Genomic DNA, 19,323 nt, shown 5'->3' on the forward strand with positions numbered 1-19,323 from the left:
AGAGCAACGAGATACGGGACGAGACAGCAATTTCAAACGTGGAAAATGAAACTTGACAGGCTGCCCTGAAGCCCTCCGTCTGCTAACCCACGTGTGCCTGGAGTCTCCGTCCCCCTTCTTTGGGCCCGATTGATGGGCCTGCCTGCTTGTTATCCTTTGCTCCCTTGGTCCCTTTTGTGTGTCCCAGGAACTCTGACCCAACTCCGCCCTCTCTCCTATCGACTGTTTGAACCACACACACCCTCTTTTCCATGTGACTTCACGCCAAAAGGAAGAACGGCATTCAGGTGGGAATAGGGTGTTGCCACGGAAATATAGGTGCCGAGCATAAGGCGCCACTAAAAGGACTGGTTAGGGAACAGGACTGTGGTCTAACAGCAGAGGACAGACCGCACCTTGCAACGCGAAAGGTTGAATACGAGCTGGACCTATAGCTCCACCGCCGGTGCTCAACAGCGCCAACGAAAGGATACGGACTAGAGCCTACCAGTGATGGCTCACTGCTAAAAAGACACTGTGACGAAGAGATCTTGTGTATTGAACTGAATTCCGCCCTCAACTACTTGGTCAAAATGTTCGTTGGTCACATTTTTAAGTCAGATACATTTATGCTATGTAGTGCGTTTGAATGTTAGGAACTCGACAAATGCAATTTCCTATGTGCTGCATTCTGCCCATCACATCAACTGTCCATGATTATATGCCAATGTTAGTATTGACAAATGCTAATTCTTCAACCACGCCTGTTTACTTGTACCCCCATCAATTACAAAAATGAACTCTGTAATGTAAAAAGGGGCGACTGTGGAAATTTGAGAAATTGATGTACATAAACAGCGTTCATTATTCCATTTTCCCGCTCCTCTCCCTGTAAGCACCATGAATACCGTAAAATATTGACCGCATCACTCCGCCAGTAAAAACCCGCACCCATATGTACATGACAGCCACTTTAGGCACCCTGGCCTTTTTGCCTGCTCATTAGAATCACCGGCTTCCCTTCTGCGCGTATCTGAACCCCCCCCTCTCTCACATGCATAGACTATGAAACCCTCTCCCTCTGCGCGACCCTGCCCTGAAAGGCAACCCTCCTGCTTGACCCACGCAAACCCCCCATTCCCTCTTGAGGAGGCATCCTTCGCCTTAACTGACATAGCCCTCCCCAGCTGCACCTGACTGCCCCGCTCTCTCATGTACGGGTCATAAGATCTCTCTCTCTCTATGCGACTCTGTCCCTGTGCACACCCTGGCTCCCCCCTCCCTTCTCCCTCACACGGGCAAGTCATAAACCCTTTTTCTTCCACAAGACCCTGTCCTTGGGAGTCACGGCCGCGCCTGACCAGCACCTCCTTTCCTGTCATGAATAACCCCTCTGTTAGTAAACCCTCCCTCCGCGATTGACTGTCCACACATGTCTGAGGTCATCGCCTAAGCCAGGAGATACTGTTTACTGCTTATTGTATGGAATCACTCCTCTTCAAAGGACCCACTATTGATCCTGGCCACCCCACCCCCTGGGTTATGATCAGGCGCACACATCCTAAAAGTTGGCGGAACACTCAGCTGCGTGATTACCCTCCCCTCTTATCAGCAGGTCAAGGGTCCCTATTGTGAACATATGTGGGGTAGGATTGACACGTGGATCATGGGGATATCTTTTCCGTGTTTTTACAATGTCGCGATTGTAATGCTAAGTGTTTTGTAAGGTATAAAAGACGACGTTTCAGCTCACTTGTTAGAGCACCTCCCGAAAGACACTGTGTTTCGTGTCCGAAATGACAGGCTCTCCTCATGAGTAATAAATCCTGTTCTTGTGACTCCGGCTGCCAGCGCCCGTCTCTTTATTTTGGTAACTATTCAGAATGGGAACTAAGAGGCGACTTGCGCCAGCCATCCGGGCATCGATACTAGTATGGACTCACATTTTACAGTGGTGTCTCGCAAATGGGCTGGGATGGTGTCAATGAAGGGTTTCAAAAAGAAATCGATGTATTTTGCTACCGGTTCAAAAAGTGACTCGCAGCCAGAGATTATAGGGCGACCTGGCGGATTGACCTCATCTTTGTGCATTTTAGGGAGCACATAGAACACTGGGGTTCTAGGATTTTTATTTTGTAAGAAAGCTAGTTCTTTGGGCCCAACAAATCCTTGGTCAAAGCCTCCCTGGATCACTTCAAAAATGTGATTTTTTATCTCTAAGGTGGGGTCCTTTCCAATGCATCTGTAGCAATTTTGGTCATTTAACTGTCGGTGGACTTCCTGTTTATATTTGGTAATGTCCCAGATCACAATAGCTCCGCCTTTGTCGGCCTGCTTGACCACAATGGTGTTGTCATTTTTTATAGTCAATAGAGCATCTTTCTCAGCTTTTGGTAGATTATATTTGACAAAGGTTTTCTTTTTTTCAATTGAGGATATTCCAGATAGTACGGTACGTTCGAACGTTGTGACTTCCTTGGGAATTTTTGGCCCTTTAGGACAGAAGGTCGATTTTCTTTTAAGACCTGTGGCCTCCTCTTGTTGTTCTTCTTCTGATTCATGGAAGAATGTTTTTAAACGGATCTTGCGACAAAATTCCAATGTCTCCAATTTCATCTTTACAAAATCAGTGGGTCTAGATGGAACAAAATTGAGCCCTTTGGTTAAAATAGATGTTTCAGCTGGTGTGAGAGTCCTGTCAGATAGGTTGAAAATCAGTGATTTATTTAACTCTTGTAGAACTTTTGACGTGTTCTCATCTCCCATGGTTGGGTGAAGCGGGTTCGGCCCCGGGGTTTCTGTTGGCCTCGCCCTAAAAAAGGCGTCTGAGGACCAGCCCCATGGTACCGATAGACTCACGTTTCTTGTCCGTTACATTTCAGCGGCGGAGCAGCCCTCCCCTCCAGGATTAAGGAGAGCTATGGAACCCTTGGCGAGTTAGAAGCCACCGCTTTAGCAGGTAACAACACAACCCCCCCTATACCTGGTTAAGTGAGAGTGATCGACTGAGAGTGTTTGTGACTAAATGTAGCGCGCTTGTCTGTTTTTCTCTCCTGCAGCCCCCGCGTGTACTTCAATGTTGGAAATACTTTGGTTCTTTGTGCCCGAAATTCTATCTTTTCACGTTTGGATCATTGACCAAGTGGTTAAGGTAGGGTGCGGCTGTTGTCTCACTCAGGGGTTACGTCTCTTTTTCCTATAAAAAGACCTCCCTAAGTAGTGTTTTTTGTTATTGTTACAGAACCCTTTTTGGTCCTGAGGAGAACCCTGCCACTAATAGGGGTTCGAAACGCGTCGACCACCCTAGTCCCGTATCTGGCTCATACTCTTTGTGTTACAACGGTCTCTTCACCATCAGCAAGAGAAGTGGATACTCTTTCTGAATTGCGATCTGCAAAGACTCTAAAAAATTGTGAAATCACAAAGGGATTGCTTCCATTTATTCACGACCGATACGTGGACCCATTGTTGTTTTTTTAGTTTAGATCATTTTGTATGAATGTGTTGTGTATGACTGAATGGCCAAGTATGTATGTAGTGTGTAAATGTCTTTTTTGTTATTCACGTTATTAATGTATATATTGTATATAAAATTGTTTGTATTTCCATGCACTAAAATATAGTGTTATAAACAAGTAAAAATTCAAAAAGATTACATTTTGTATGTTGCTATAAGTTAAGCAGGTTGTTTGTGCTTGATTCAAAACAGCCACTTGTCCAAATCTTTTGTAGGCCACAACCCCAATATGTCGGGTGGGGCTGTGGTTGAGAGAGAGGGCTCTCACATTGTACATGCTGCTGCGACTCTACCTGAGTTTAAGGCGAAAGGAGGCCATGAAAGAGAAAGAGTGTGGTTCCCCTGAATCCACATGCAGCTGAGAAGAGACCGCTGGCTTTGACCCGTGGAGAGTGAGAGCAACTGCTTCAACTCCCCTGTCTAGGAGCATCCAAGACCTGCTCCCAGGAGAGTCTTACCGCATCGTAGGAGCAGCGAGGATGGCAGCCACTTCGACCACAGGTCCTGCCATCCGAGCACAGTCAGGATGTTGAGGTGTTCCCATGGACTCTGAACTGCCCTTCCTCAAGTACGAGTAAGATTGACAGTTGAGCCACTGGGTCCTGGTGAACTTGCCACACGTGAATAGGGAATAACCATCAGCCATGTGCACAAAAGTGGGTAACCTAGTAACACGAGTGGGCTTTCCTCAAGAAGGCTAAGTATATTAGTTGCAACGTGTTGTGTTGCACTTTGCGTAGCAGATAAATACTCCTTTTACATAAAATTAAGTATTTAACGTGAAAATAATTTAATGGGGTGGCTGGTTGCATTTCGAGTTGTGAATCTATATCTGCTTTACACCTACCTCCTCCCTGAGAGGTCTGGGACTACTCAACCCATGCTACCACTGAGAGTCAGGTGCTGAAGGGGTACTTGGCTCAGTTGGTCAGAGCCTGTAGTAGACCAGGCCCCAGAACTTTAGGAGTAAAAGGCCTCAACCATCACGGTTGGACCCAGATACTCCTGCTTGCCCAGTGTTTCTCTGAAAGGGTTTTTGACAGTGACTGAGGGTGACAACCATGCTGCTTTAAGCATTGGACTCTGATATTTGCCTTCTCCTTCCTGCTGCAGTAACGTGTGTTCCTCAATCTGATATACTATGGTGGCTCTCTACTGGTGCAGCTTAAACATTGCAGAAATAACTAAGGACCTCATTTTGAGTTTGGCGGATGCAATTTACTCCATCAGGACAACAGAGTAAAGTAGCCACCCACCAAATTTAGAGATGTCTACAGGCTCCACAGACATCTCTTGCATAGGCAGGAACCGCTTTCATGGCAAATTTTCAATGTTTTTTTTTATTTTCAAAAACAAAATCCCGAAGCTGGATTTTGTTTCTGGAATTTTGATTCTGAAAATGAAGGGAAAAAAAAACCTTGCCATTGTAGTTTTTTCCCATGGCATGGGTGTCATTTTACAGTTTGCACTGCCACTTACCACTAGGTTTTACATGTCGGTGACGGGCAGTGAACACTTGCCAATTTGTCCGCCCACTCTAAATGGGCAGGAGGGCAAATGGAAACACCTCCAACAGCCCTTAGTCTGTCAGGCCATTGAGGTGTATGTCAGAAGTGGAGACAGAGTAGCCTATTGTGCTGATATGCTTAAGATCCGCCTGACTCTAAATGAAGTGGACAGACCTTCCTTTTGACCGGGAGGATGCTCCATCGCCTATCCAATGTAGTACTCTGTCAGCCAAACTCGAAATATGGCCCAAAGTCCTTAGGTAATTTTACTCACTAAAGCAAAGCTCCAAGCTCTATGCACTGCAAATCGGCCTAAATGTGGGGCACCTTCTTATAACTCTTGAGTAATATCTTCATCCAGTCCCACCAGCAAATTAGGGGTGAGACAATGAGGGAATCTTCTGTTCTCTGTATGTTAGTTCATATAGAGCATGTTTCACGGCAGACGTGAATCTGTAACTTGCTGTAGGTTTCTTACAGAGGTTCATCTATAAATTGTCCATCTTTGAAGCTCAGGGGTTTGCCACATTTCTGCCATGATGTGCCAGTAAGTCTTAGCAGAGGCTTTTTGGGATCAACATACTTAACCTCATCGCTGCTGTTGATATTAATAATGGGTGTGGTCGTGACGGAACCATTCCGTCATCAGCACAGCTCAACCGTGTCTGATGATGGAATGGTTCCGTCACCAGTATCGAAGGGGTTAATGCAGGTGTTGTTGCTGCCTTGAGTCTCCTAATGCCTCCCCTGGACCTAAAGGCCAAGCCAGAAACTCTGTCATTACTGACCATGTTTATCAAGCAAAGTATTCTTTAAATTTACTTGCCAACCTTGTAGGCCTTTTATAATAGATCCAATTGCTTTGTCCTACAGAGGCTCGTTCTGGTTAAGCTTATGTAGAAAACTCTCCTTTTTAGAGGTTAAAGTCATTAAAAGCCATACAATTATATGATGTAATTTAACTGTAAGACAGTGGTGGCTGGGATGGAATGGTGGTGGCGGGACAGGGGGGTGAAAAGAAAAATATAACACTTACATCTGCACAGCAGCCGTCTCTGACTCCTGGACACAGCAGCTGACTCCTGGAAGCAGGAAGCACACAGGCTCCTCTAAGCCAATCACAACACTGCTGTCACCAGCATAACAGCAGCATCGTGATTGGTCTGAGCAGCCTGGTTCAGCGCTCAGACAAGGAGTGGGAGCCTGTGCATGTTCTCCACCCATTCTGTGGAATACAGCCAGGAGGAGAACATACGAATGGTGTATGACTGTTCGGCCAGCCCAAGACGGTCGGCCAAACTCATGCGCAATTAAGTGCACATATTTCCTCCTCCCGCTGCTCTGACATCCCCGCCTTAACTTGGCTTGCACTGAAAAATAAAACGATAATAACATTGTGTTATTATAATACTTTTTCCCTTTTTTGCATTACTGAAAAGCAGTGGGACGATGCTTCTCTGCCTTAGCCGTTGCTGCTGCCAAACGCATCAGTTCTAGTGGTTGTAGACAGTTCAGAGGCCATCAGCCTGCAGAATCCAAAGAATGGTCAATGTATCGCTGCAGAAATAAAATCTTAGAACTCCCCTTGTCTACACAATACCCGCTTTTACCTCTACAGGCAGGACTCGCCGACCACTGCCCATTTGCTTGGCAGTACACTTTGTTGGCCCCGTCCAGGAAGAAGTTCCTCTTGCACAAGTAGTAGATGACTTCGTACACTCTGTACTGTGGCTTCTCAACTGCTACCAGGTATCCATTGGTGATCTCACCCGGAGGGGGGCAGAACAGCTCTAAAACAATGCGCAGAAATGCATGAGGGCGAATCCATGACACTTTCATTTGTACATCTGTGACCAACGGCATAGAGTTATAAACATAGCCCTGACTCAGCGGCCAACATTATTTGCTGCATTAGTCCACACACATATAGAGCCTGCACCCTTTATACTATCTTCAAGCTTCCATCACCCCTATGTATTCAGTACAAGTTAGATCTATACGCCATAGGCACTTTAGTGGTCGGGTTAGCTACTAGTGTTTACCAGAGCATAGGCAGTGCCTGAATTTGCAATACGAAAGTGCCAGCTCTCACCATCCCAGAGTACTAAGCTCACATTGATAGTATTACATCCCCTTCTTAGTCATCCATTCGAATAAAACAGTTGCAGGTACTCAGTACCTGACAGTACCTGCCCATTTAAAGAACTGGGTATAGGGTCACAAAGCCTGTCACAGAATAGGGCAGAGTTACTTGTGCCTAAGATTGCATCAATCATTATGTATTGGGGGGACTGGTGCCGACATGCCAGCAGTGTGAAATTGTTGTACAAAGCACTTTTTTTCTAATTGGACCACATGTAATTCGCATGTGGGCTAATTAGAAAAAAGGGTCTATTTTAACACATATACCTTTGTTTATGCCGGGAAAATGAACGGTGCTAAAACAATGCCTCACAGACCACATTTATTGAATAGAAGACCTAATGGGTATTTTGAAGATGAATGAAGCAGCCAATTGCATTACAGTTTCTGTTGCTTCATCTATTGTAAACCAGCACAGGACCTAGGAAAGACAATTTAAGCAAAAAACGTTCTCTTTGCTTTGCCACCAGCCAGATGGGATGCCCGTTCCAAGGGAAAATGTGACACAGCACGCTGGCTTCTTAGCAGCTTCCTGGGGAGATTTTGAATTCCTTACCTATTCACTACAATATTCAAGAACACGACTGCAAGCCTGAAAAGCTCCACTTTGACATCTTTGACAGAAAGCCTGACCCTCGCCCTAAATAAGTCTGAAACCAAGATACTTCTTTTGAATTACCCAAAGCTGTGGCAAAATATGTTCCAGAAAGTTCTCTTTACAAAATTCACTATGATAGCCAAAGTCAATGGAACACTTGTGAATCCGGCCAATGATAAAGATGTGCCTGCCCTTGAATGGACTTTCCATATTGTTAAAGAAGCCAAACAAAGCACCGCTGCCCCCCTGCACCAACCTATGCATGGCGTCTTGGGACGGCCGGGCGGATATCACCACGACACAGGCTACATTAGCGCCAACCCAAAGCCTACAAACTCATCCTTAAATTACCCCCTGAGTCCTCTCTACGAACCACCCTCATAGCAAACTTACACTCGGCTCCCCCTAAGCATCACCTCTTATCTCCATGGTAACCACACTGAAGTGCTGGAACGCCCTCAGAGATCTGAACAAGTTCAACTCTCCCCTGGAAAGCAGCCCTCAAATAAAACAGGATCTCATCAACATCCTCTCTGCCCAAAAGCACGACCTGGACCCGGTAAACAATGAGTGAAGGTTAACAGTAATACAATTGGATTTACACGATTCAGCAATTACACTGCCATAGTTTAGGACTCCCTCCTCCACAGATCCAAAAAATTTTATAGAAAGATTAATAGCGGTGGCTCGTTAAAACTAGTCTACGCTGCTGCGTTAACCTGCACAGAACTACCTATCCCAGTAGATCTAGGGATCAAGGGGCATATTACCAAGCAATAGCGATAATTATCGCTATTGCTTGGCTAGCGGGAAAAAAATATCGGCGAGCACCTAGGATTTTTACCGCTGAGATACCTTGATATTATCAAGGTTTATCTCAAAAGCGGTAAAAATCCTGCGAAATGCATGAATATCGCTGAAAAATCATTCATGTTAATAGGAGTTAGAGATGTTAGCGACTGTTTTCAGTCGCTAACATCTTGGCATGCCCACTTTGCATGTCATTAGCAATAATTATCGCTGACATGCAAAGTGGGCCCCTAAATGCCCGCTATCGCCTCCCAGCTGTCGCTAACTGGTGTTAGCGACAGCTTGGTAGTAAGGCGATAAAATTATCGCTGCATTAGCGGGAAAAAGTCCTGCTAATGCGGCGATAATGCCCTTGGTAATATGCCCCCAAGTATTTAGTGGCCCACAACATAATCAACCATAACAACTTCTTCATCTCAGTGGAGATCCACCATCTTTATGATACAAGATTACATTATTGGATCAACTCCTTGAATTGACCCTCCAACTGCAGTCTGTGATCAGAGGAGACTTTTACTTTTGACTCCATGAAACGTAACCAAAATTAGCAATGGATCAAAAATATGCTAGCTCCAGAATTTTGCCAATTAATGAGTGGCTGAAAATTCTCAGTAAAGGACACTCTTAACAAAGCGCACACACACAACATACAAACCGTAACATGACGATGCAATTCCAGATATGGTTGGAACATTCGCTTATGACCATCCACTTCTAAGAGCTCCTATACTGCTCAGTACTGACAGCAGGGTGGACACACAAGGTACTCTAGTTAGATACTCTTAGAAATATCAGCTGTGTGCAGTGTGAGGAAGCCTACAGAGTAAGACGAATCCAGTGATGATGCAGACTCTGCAGTCAGGCTAGAAAATCTTGACCACAATATTCACCACACTAGCCTAGCTTACAGACAGAGAACAGGGAAACCAATCTGAGCACCGAGGCCAATAGCAAACATATTTGAAATGAACCAGTCACAGCTTGGTATGGCACAAGTCAGTGACTGAATAAGAAATGACTCCCTATAAGACGCACAGGAGACGGTACCAAATGTCAGCCAGGACGGCAAACAGAACCACCGCCTGAAAAGCATCAGAAGGGCCTCCTTTCAAATAAGGCAGACCTTTAGCAAGGATAGCTCACCTACATGCTTTAATAACGGGTAGTGCATTAAACACTAAGGAGCATATTACCAAGGCAGGCGAAATGAAATTATCGCCACTTTTGCGGCCGTTTTCGGCCGCAAAGCGGCGATAATTTCCTCGCCCTATTAGCAAGCTGTCGCTGACATCAGTTAGCAACAGCTTTTAGGTGAGCGCAAGCTGTTTGGGGCCCGCTTTGCTTGTCAGCGATATTTATGGCTAATGACATGCAAAGTGGGCGTACCCAACCTGTTAGCGACTGAAAGCAGTCGCTAACATCACTATCGCCTATTATCAACGCTGGGGTAGCGATTAAAATATATGCGCTAAGCGCAAATATCGCCAGATCCTAATGCATGCTCAAACCACTTCATAGCCTGTATATCCTATGGGAGGTGGATATTCAGGTTAAGTCCCTATTATCGATAATGCCTGAACATCGCGGAATTTCCAGCTATATTCACGCATTTTGCTGCTAATCGCCGGATATTTTATTGCTTTGGAGATAAACGTTGCTAATAGCACGTTATCTCTGCGATAAAATCCGGCGATGCGAGGCAATAAAAAAAATGTCCATCAACTGCTGTTTTTGCATTTGTCACTCCGAGTGGGATGGGTATGCTCAGACGTGAGTCCCATGCTCTCCACACCACTGGAGTCAAGCTATCCTGGCTGAAGACGGCTGATAGCCAGAAACCGGTCCTAGGATGCTTGATTCCGGTCCAGAAAAGACATGGCTTGGCAGTTCGGGCTGGACTGTTCCCATGAGGCACAGGGCTAAGGCTGATTTGCATATGGCCATGTCTGAACTGGGGTGGTGTGGAGTGCAAAAAAACTATGGATTTAGGCTCAGATCTGTGTACTGGGGTGAATGTATGACATTGTTCTGCATTCTGTCCATCAACTGTTGTTTTTGCATTTGTCACCCCGAGTGGGATGGGTATGCTCAGCCGTGAGTCCCATGCTCTCCACACCACTGGAGTCAAGCTATCCTGGCTGAAGACGGCTGATAGCCAGAAACCGGTCCTAGGATGCTTGATTCCGGTCCAGGAAAGACGTGGCTTGGCAGTTCGGGCTGGACTGTTCCCATGAGGCACAGGGTCAAGGCTGATTTGCATATGGCCATGTCTGAACTGGGGTGGTGTGGAGTGCAAAAAAACGATGGATTTAGGCCCAGATCTCTGTACTGGGGTGAATGTATGACATTGTTCTGCATTCTGTCCATCAACTGTTGTTTTTGCTCCTATTAGTGATAATGCCTGAATATCGATGAATTTCCAGCTATATTCACGCATTTTGCTGCTATCGCCGGATATTTTATTGCTTTGGATATAAACGTTGCTAATAGCACGTTATCTCTGCAATACAATTCGGCGATGCGCTGCGATAAAAAAAATGTCGCTAACATCACTATCACCTATTATCAACGCTGGGGTAGCGATTAAAATATATGCGCTAAGCGCAAATATCGCCAGATCCTAATGCATGCTCAAACCACTTCATAGCCTGTATATCCTATGGGAGGTGGATATTCAGGTTAAGTCCCTATTAGCGATAATGCCTGAATATCGCGGAATGCCCAGCGATATTCATGCATTTTGCTGCTAATCGCCGGATATGTTATTGCTTTGGAGATAAACGTTGCTAATAGCACGTTATCTCTGCGATAAAATCCGGCGATGCGAGGCAATAAAAAAAATGTCCATCAACTGTTGTTTTTGCATTTGTCACTCCGAGTGGGATGGGTATGCTCAGGTGGCCTCCTGAGCTGGGATCAGCGCCGGCCCCCTTCCTGGAACTCAGGAATTTGGGAGTATGGCTTGACCACACGTTAAGCTTTGTGACCCACACGAAGAGAGTGGCGGCCTGCTGTTTTGGAGTATTACGCGGGCTAAGACCCCTGCTCAGATTTTTTGATGCTCCTACAAGACAGCTGGTCATTCAAGCAATGATTATCTCTCGGCTGGACTGCGCCAGTTCACTCCTTTTAGGAGCGAACCAAGCTGAGATCCTTCGTTTACAGCGAGTCCAGAACGCTGCGGCTAGGGCGGTGGTCGGTTTGCCCCGGACCTGCCCCACCTCTAATACTCTGCGGTCCCTGCACTGGCTCCCGATAAACAAGCGAATTCAATTCAAGGCTCTCTGCCTGGTTTTTAAAATTCTTAGAGAGTCGGCACCTGTGATACTTAACAAACTGCTCTCTCCCTACGTTCCTACCCGCTCACTCCGATCCCTTAGACAATCCTTGGTGGTTGTCCCCCGTTTTAGACTTAGTCGGATGGGGGGCGCTCCTTCCGAGTGAAAGCTGCAACCCTCTGGAATGCGCTCCCCTTGGAAATCCGCCTCTTGGATGATTTAATATCCTTTCGTAGGGCCCTGAAAACCTTCTTGTTTTAATGTTCCCTGTTTTAAGTGTTCTGCTTTTTTGTTGCTGGATTTAGTGTTATGTTGTGTCTACCTTTCCCTGCGCCAGGACGCTCCTTCGCTGGAGCAGCTGTGCGCATTAAAAATTTAACTAACATAACATAACATAACATAACGTGAGTCCTATGCTCTCCACACCACTGGAGTCAAGCTATCCTGGCTGAAGACGGCTGATAGCTAGAAACCGGTCCTAGGATGCTTGATTCCGGTCCAGGAAAGACATGGCTTGGCAGTTCGGGCTGGACTGTTCCCATGAGGCACAGGGTCAAGGCTGATTTGCATATGTCTGAACTGGGGTGGTGTGGAGTGCAAATAAATGATGGATTTAGGACCAGATCTCTGTACTGGGGTGAATGTATGACATTGTTCTGCATTCTGTCCATCAACTGTTGTTTTTGCTCCTATTAGTGATAATGCCTGAATATCGCTGAATTTCCAGCTATATTCACGCATTTTGCTGCTATCGCCGGATATTTTATTGCTTTGGAGATAAACGTTGCTAATAGCATGTTATCTCTGCAATACAATTCGGTGATGCGCGGCGATAAAAAAAATGTCGCTAAGCTTATTTAGCGATAAATATTGCTAGTTGTTGATAATATGCCCCTGACTCTTTAGATCTAAGTAGACCTAAATGACAAATGTTCAGCTTCTAGCAAGGGGTATTGATGTTTCCATATTTCCCAGGGCGGTGACGTGTACCAGGTTAAGCTGAGCTTTAATAACTGCATCACACATGTTCATCATCAAGGAATTTGGATTAAAGAGCATTCTAGCAACAGGTATATAATATTACAAACAAATGAGTCGTTTTCTCAAATGTGAACCAGGAACAATAATTCACACCCTCAACCAGACAAAGTGTACGGCTAGGACCTGGGTCATTTTTGACTGGTGGGATCCAGATTTTGTGGTGAGGGAGTAGTGCACCGAAACAGTGTATTGCATCAAAATTGTTCAAAGATTATCTCACTACCATCTGGATTAACACCTGTAAATCAGAACCACCTCAGGAGAAAGATTCTCCTTGTAGCCCGACCTATTGGGCACCCAGTTTCTTAGACCAATTAGTACAGGAGGTTAAATATGATGTCAAAAAGTCCCTCATCCCATTAGAAAGCCTCCCTGCTTCATGTAAGCACGAATACAACACATAAAATATATATTCTGACAAGTTCCCTCTCTATAAAGATAAGAGTTCCAATGAGGCCTTTCCTCCTGGATCCTCATAGAGAGAGATGAAGTGAATGCTGCCAGGTAATATGGGACCCACTGAAAGTGTACGCACAACTTACAGCGGATAGGCATGATAGCAGTCATTGCGGAGGAGAACCAAGGGACACCACTGCTTGGCTGTCAATAAAGGGGACAGGGTCCTCTCATCTCTCCGACTAGAGGGAGCTGTGCCCCTCCTCCTGAAACATTAGAGGGACGGATGCTAACATAGTGATATTTGCCATCATTTGGGAAAGGGAGCAGGCCTAAGGATCCATGAAGCCAAACACAGGAGACTTATCAAGACTCCTGCTTACGCAGACATGACTGAGAATCAAAGCAACTTACGTCTACAAGTGGGTGCAGCGGGGGACCAGTTCAGGTTCTCTTGACATGTACTGACAGCAGATCCTTCCAGAGCATACCTGTGACATGTGAAAAGGGTAGCATATGTCAGTGAGTACCTTCACTTATCAGAACACCAGAGCTAGACATGAAAGTTACTGTACACATTTGATCAATACCCACCCCCCTCTCCACACGGTCGGTTCATGTGGGTCATACACAAGTCCTAGCTTCTATTTTCCACTTTGCCCTGGTTCGCCCACCCTCCACTGACTACTGCTCAGCATTTGAGGAACAGTATAAGGTTTCACATTGGTTTCTGGCACATACAATGTGCTGAACAACATCTATCTGGCCTATTGTTTTTTAATGTGCAGAAAACCTCTACACCCAACTGATTACCACTGCCACCCATCGACATTGTCATGTTCATTAATCGATCGCTAAGGAGCAAGGGAGTGGGCAGGTCAATATTTCTTCTTTTCTTTGCAGAAATGAATTGACAGTAATGTCAACTCACATATATACATTTAGGGTGGATTCTGTTCTGCGCTTTATCATTTATTTGGAGTCTGTTCAGGATTAGTTTTTGGGCTTTAGACTCATCCCATCAGGGTAAGAGTTGGGATTAAATGTAGAGTACTGCATAATAAATGCACTATATCCTGGCCTCTGATTGGTTGATCCCGGTTCAACAATGTGTAAAATTCATAACATCTGCTTAGCTCCGTTTCCACCCCAGAGAGAAGTAATAGTAGGAAACATCACAATTTTCTTTGGGCTGGTTGTCCCAATACTCTACTTCCACTTTGCGCCATCTATATGAGGTCCTCCTAATGCCCTCTTCTTCCTTGCCCTAGAAAACAGTGTCAATGTCCATGTCTACTGTCTACTTCCTGTCGCAGAGTTCACTCACCCTTCCTTGCAGAAATATTGGACTGAACTTCCAACCCGGAAGAAGGAGCCGGTGTAAAATCCACTCTCAACCCTCGCTGGAGGGTCGCAGGAGGCGGGCACATTTAGATCCTCTGTAGGAAAAAAACACACGCCATCATACATAGGACATTGAATCAAAGGACAGATTAGACATAGTTTTCCACTCTTGACAAATGGTAACCACGTTTACAACAAAACATTTTCTACACGGACTTTGACCCTGCATACCATTACTCCGCGAGGACTTTGACCGCGCATACCATCACTCCGCATTTTTTTACAACGTGTGTGCATTTATCACGCTGCCTTTACAACGAATTGTGAAAAAAACATTTTGGGCAAAAAACGTCGTTGTGAAGAAACAGAGGCTCTTCTGTTTCCTCACTACGACGTGCATCGCCCCTCAGAGACAGATGACAGACTTTGTGAAGAAGGAACCAGGAGGAGAGAGGAACCCCGAGGAGAGAGAGGTAAGGGGGATTGGGGTAAATTTTTTAGGGGTGGCGTGTCGTGCTGGGGTAGTGTTTTAGGGTTTAGGGTAGTGTTTGTGTGCTGTAGGGTAGTGCTTTAGGGTTTATGGTAGTGTTGTGGTGTTTGTGTAGTGTAGGGTTGTGCTGGGGTAGTGTTTTATGGTTTAGGGTAGTGCAGTGGTGTTTAGGTAGAGTAGGTGGTCGTGCTGGGGGTAGTGTTTTAGCGTTTAGGGAAGTGTTGTGGTGATTGTGTAGTGTAGGGTAGGGGTTTAGGGTTTAAGGAATTGTCGGGGGTCGTACAGGGTAGTTTTTTAGGGTTTAGGGTAGTGTTGTAGTGTTTGTGTAGTGTAGGGTCGTGCTGGGGGTAGTGTTTTAGGCTTTAGGGTAGTTTTGTGGTGTTTGTGTAGTGTAGGGTTGTGCTGGGGTAGTGTTTTATGGTTTAGGGTTGTGCAGTGGTGTTTGGGTAGTGTAGGTGGTCGTGCTGGGGGTAGTGTTTTAGGGTTTAGGGTAGTGTTTTGGTGATTGTGTAGGGTAGGGTAGTGTTTTAGGGTTTAAGGTAGTATCGGGGGTCGTACAGGGTAGTGTTTTAGGGTTTAGGGTAGTGTTGTAGTGTTTGTGTAGTGTAGGGTCGTGCTGGGGGTTAGTGATTTAGGGTAATGTTGTAGTGTTTGTGTAGTGTAGGGTAGTGTTTAGGGTTTAGGGTAGTGTTGTGGTGTTTGTGTAGTGTTGGGTCGTGCTGGGGTAGTGTTTTAGGGTTTAGGATAGTGTTGTGGTGTTTGTATAGTGTAGGGTTGTGCTGGGGGTAGTGTTTTAGGGTAGTGTTGTAGTGTTTGTGTAGTGCAGAATAGTGGTTTATAGTAGTGTTGGGGGGGTCGTACTGGGTAGTGTAAATGTAGGAAAAGAACTGGGTGTCGAGGGAGGGTCATGCAGGAGTACTACATTAGGGTGTAGGGTAGGGTAGGGTACTCTCACTTACATTTAAATCTTTTACAATGAGTATACCTTTACCACGCATGCCTTTGCGTTGTAATGGCATGCGTGGTAAAGGCTGATCGTTGTTAAAGTTTGCGTTGTGATAATTTGCGGGGTCATTGTAATTGCGTCATAAAAAATGCGGAGTGATGGTATGCGGAGTAATTGATTGCGGAATAACATCACATATTCTTAACAAATACATTGGCTATTAACCTGGAAACACATGCAATGCTAGATTTGTTCCAATAATGTGTTCTAGAAGGAATTACTTTCTGGAATCTGGCACCTCCTTGAAAGAGTAAAGAAAATCTGCTTGTCCAGTAGCAGTAGCATGAAAAGTACCTAGACTCTCCAATATGTAGACATTGAATCATAATGCAGACATTCCAGCAACTAAAGAGATCATAGTGTGGCCATTTTGAAGTTGGGGGCAAGAGTCTGGTGTGGTTGTAATTGGTCATGAAGGATGAATGTGTCATAATGTCAAGTAATCTTGGCATCTACTCTGTTGAAGACAAAAGAATCACCGCTTCCCACTTGTCTATATTGAAATATGGCATCACACAAATTCGTACCTTCACAAGGCATTGCCTGGCTCCATTTTCTGTCTCCTTGGCAGCGAACGAGTGCTGCTTCCTGACCGTCAGCCATCTTGAATCCCGCATGGCAAGCCACTTTCATCTGAGCTCCAAAGAACTTCGATTGGTTCACCAAACTTGTTTCCGCATTGTCAAGTGTCAAGGGCCATTGGCAGCTGCGACCTAAGATGCAAAGAATATCACGGTAGGTGGCTCTGTTTACCAAGTACACCTGTGCAGTGACCTTTGTGGGCCTGTTTGTTTCTGTTCACTGCTGCACCACCCACCAATACACACATTTAATCAATTACGCAAGCTGTCCTAGGCTGACTCTGAACCCCAAACAGCACAAATATTGCTTTATTTTGCATGTAAGTGAGATCATTTGTCAGTAGCTGAAGCATTGATTTCTGAAGGCCTTTGAGCCACCAACACCTCAGGTTATGAGTACCCATCTCATACATTTAAATTCGAGGGTGTCATTCATCAAAATCTTCAGAATGCGTTTTATGATTAAGGTGGTAGTACAAGTTGTAGTCCGTGGCAGAGGTGGGAACTGGCCACCTTAACTCGACTGAAACTAGTAATAGGGTGGTTGAGATATCTTGCTCAAAATTCTGAGGAAACGTGCCAAAGGATGTCATAATGTAACATGACGAGGTAATAATTTGTTTGATTATTATTTAGTAATGCAATTATCGTGCACACTTAACTTAAACCCAGCATATTGCCCATGGTCAATCAAGAGAATTCATGGAGGGCCACATCAAGCTTAAGGCAAGAGGCATACAAAGAGAACGATGCAGTTCATGTTTTTGACAGTCAAGGCACACGACAACGCCCCGTCTCTGGAGTTCATACTGCAATGCAACTCTCAGATCAATAAACATTCCTCCAGTGCCAAAATGAGTACTAAGAGTCCGTGTGGTGAGTAAGTCGTCTCAATAAATTCTGAAGAACAGAGCCTTTAGTTTGCTCTGAGATGGCATCAGAAATGTTTCCTAATTCCTCCTCTGTTGGCTAGAGTAAAAGACTTGAAGCACATTTTCTTGCTAAAACAATTGCTAGGAACCTGGACTGGGAACTTAGAAGGCTGTACTGACGTGTAGAAGTTTGAAGGTCACAACTTATACAAGGAGAATGGCCCCATGGGACTGATTTAAAGATAAAACAGAAAGTCTTAAACTCAATTTGTGGTGGTAATGCCAGCAGGTGGCCCTCCCATTGCACTAGTGCTCAAACTTTCCTAATCCTGGATCTACCTACCGGCTGACTTTAAGATAGCTTTATGGTAATATGAAGGCCTTTAGCATGGTAGAGGAGAAAGACTTATATGCTGACACACTGACGCAAGACTCTGAGATTCCTGCACGCAGATACTCCAGCTCACAGTGGTCTGCTATCGCTCGCGGGGTGTCCATCTCGAGACCAAGATGGGGTCCCATAGTCTCTCATTTCAGGAAATGGGGTTAGTTTCAGCCTAGGGGATTCTTGGCTCTACACCTACATACATGCTAGGTTACACATAGATACATTTAGTTAGGGTTGCATTGTAGGGGTACACATTTTTATTGCCATGTATTTATATACCTGCCTGTATTCATTGTTTTAGCACTATGGTAGGAATCTACTATCCTTTTACTCTATTGACGCTTATAATCATTTATATCTGCTTCTGTCTTATGGTTGCTGCAGTGCACCTATTTCACACCAGTAGACGCTGGTTCAATAAATGCTTTTTGAGAAACGTCCCCACAGTTTAATTTGTGTATCTCTCTGAGACAAAGTGAGCACGAGTGACTGAGCGAAAAAGACTGTATTGTTTGCACGATCCCTGATGGGACAGAGTTGTCATTTTCAATATTTGCCAAGAACTATTCTCTTCTAGGTAAGATGTGCTTATAGTGGCACTGTGAGCTAGCTGGTATACAAGCGAACTTACCTTGTGGGGGTGTCTTGAATCAGTCTGGACACCAATCCCACAATCTATGTTGTCAAAATGCACAGATCCTATAAAGGTTTATATGAACTACACAACACTGCTACCTGACTGTCAGAGCACACAATAGCACCCTGACAATGGCTATGGCAGAAACAAGAAAAGGAGATACACTGGTATAGGTTTTATCACTAACTAATGTACATATACCACCCTACTGGTATACAGAAGGAGGACTGGCACTTAAGACTGTAATGAAATATGGAGTGGAGGTTAAGCCTACAAATCAGCAAGATTATGAGTGACCTTGAGTTGGACGACTTCCAATACATACATGGAATCAATCACCCATATAGGACATGAGGTGAGCCATGCTCTTGATAACTTCATGAAAAGAGAAGGAGTTTGGATTTCTCAGTCTTCAAAGCACATTGTAGGATGTAAAACATAGACTACAATATGAACCGAAGGGGAAAACTAGAACCCAACAAATGGGCACTTGAAGAAGGAGCCGGGAGCTTTCTAGAAGAGAGTTGTGCTTGATCAGATCACTAAGGGCATTCCAAAGGGAAGAACCTACAACATGCACAGTTGACAGGCAAGGTATGTAAGCCTTCCAGTTCTTTCTATAATGATTCTAGTGATCACTGGAAAGAAAAAATGTTTTGTTTCCTGTTGCCATCTTGCATTGGGAACTCACTACAGGGGTAAACTGAAGACACCTCCATCTTGGAAAAGTGATCTT

The 19,323-nt window shown here is 45.0% G+C and overlaps 1 protein-coding gene across 2 annotated transcripts in view; it reads right to left on the minus strand.

Annotated features, from left to right (window-relative positions):
• The window catches only part of LOC147701744 (beta-2-glycoprotein 1-like), a 146,058-nt gene that overhangs the window by 43,444 nt on the left and 83,291 nt on the right, over positions 1–19,323 (minus strand). For both annotated transcript variants that reach the window (XM_086930364.1, XM_086930365.1), the window contains exons 3-6: positions 16,637–16,822; positions 14,597–14,708; positions 13,684–13,760; positions 6,615–6,794 (exon numbers count right to left, since the gene is read on the minus strand). In XM_086930364.1, the coding sequence (XP_086786490.1) occupies positions 6,615–6,794; positions 13,684–13,760; positions 14,597–14,708; positions 16,637–16,822 (555 nt within the window). The remainder of the gene's footprint in view (positions 1–6,614; positions 6,795–13,683; positions 13,761–14,596; positions 14,709–16,636; positions 16,823–19,323) is intronic.

The sequence above is a fragment of the Lissotriton vulgaris genome, chromosome 7 (genome assembly GCF_964263255.1).
Source record: "Lissotriton vulgaris chromosome 7, aLisVul1.2, whole genome shotgun sequence".
NCBI classification, from domain to species: Eukaryota; Metazoa; Chordata; class Amphibia; order Caudata; family Salamandridae; genus Lissotriton; species Lissotriton vulgaris.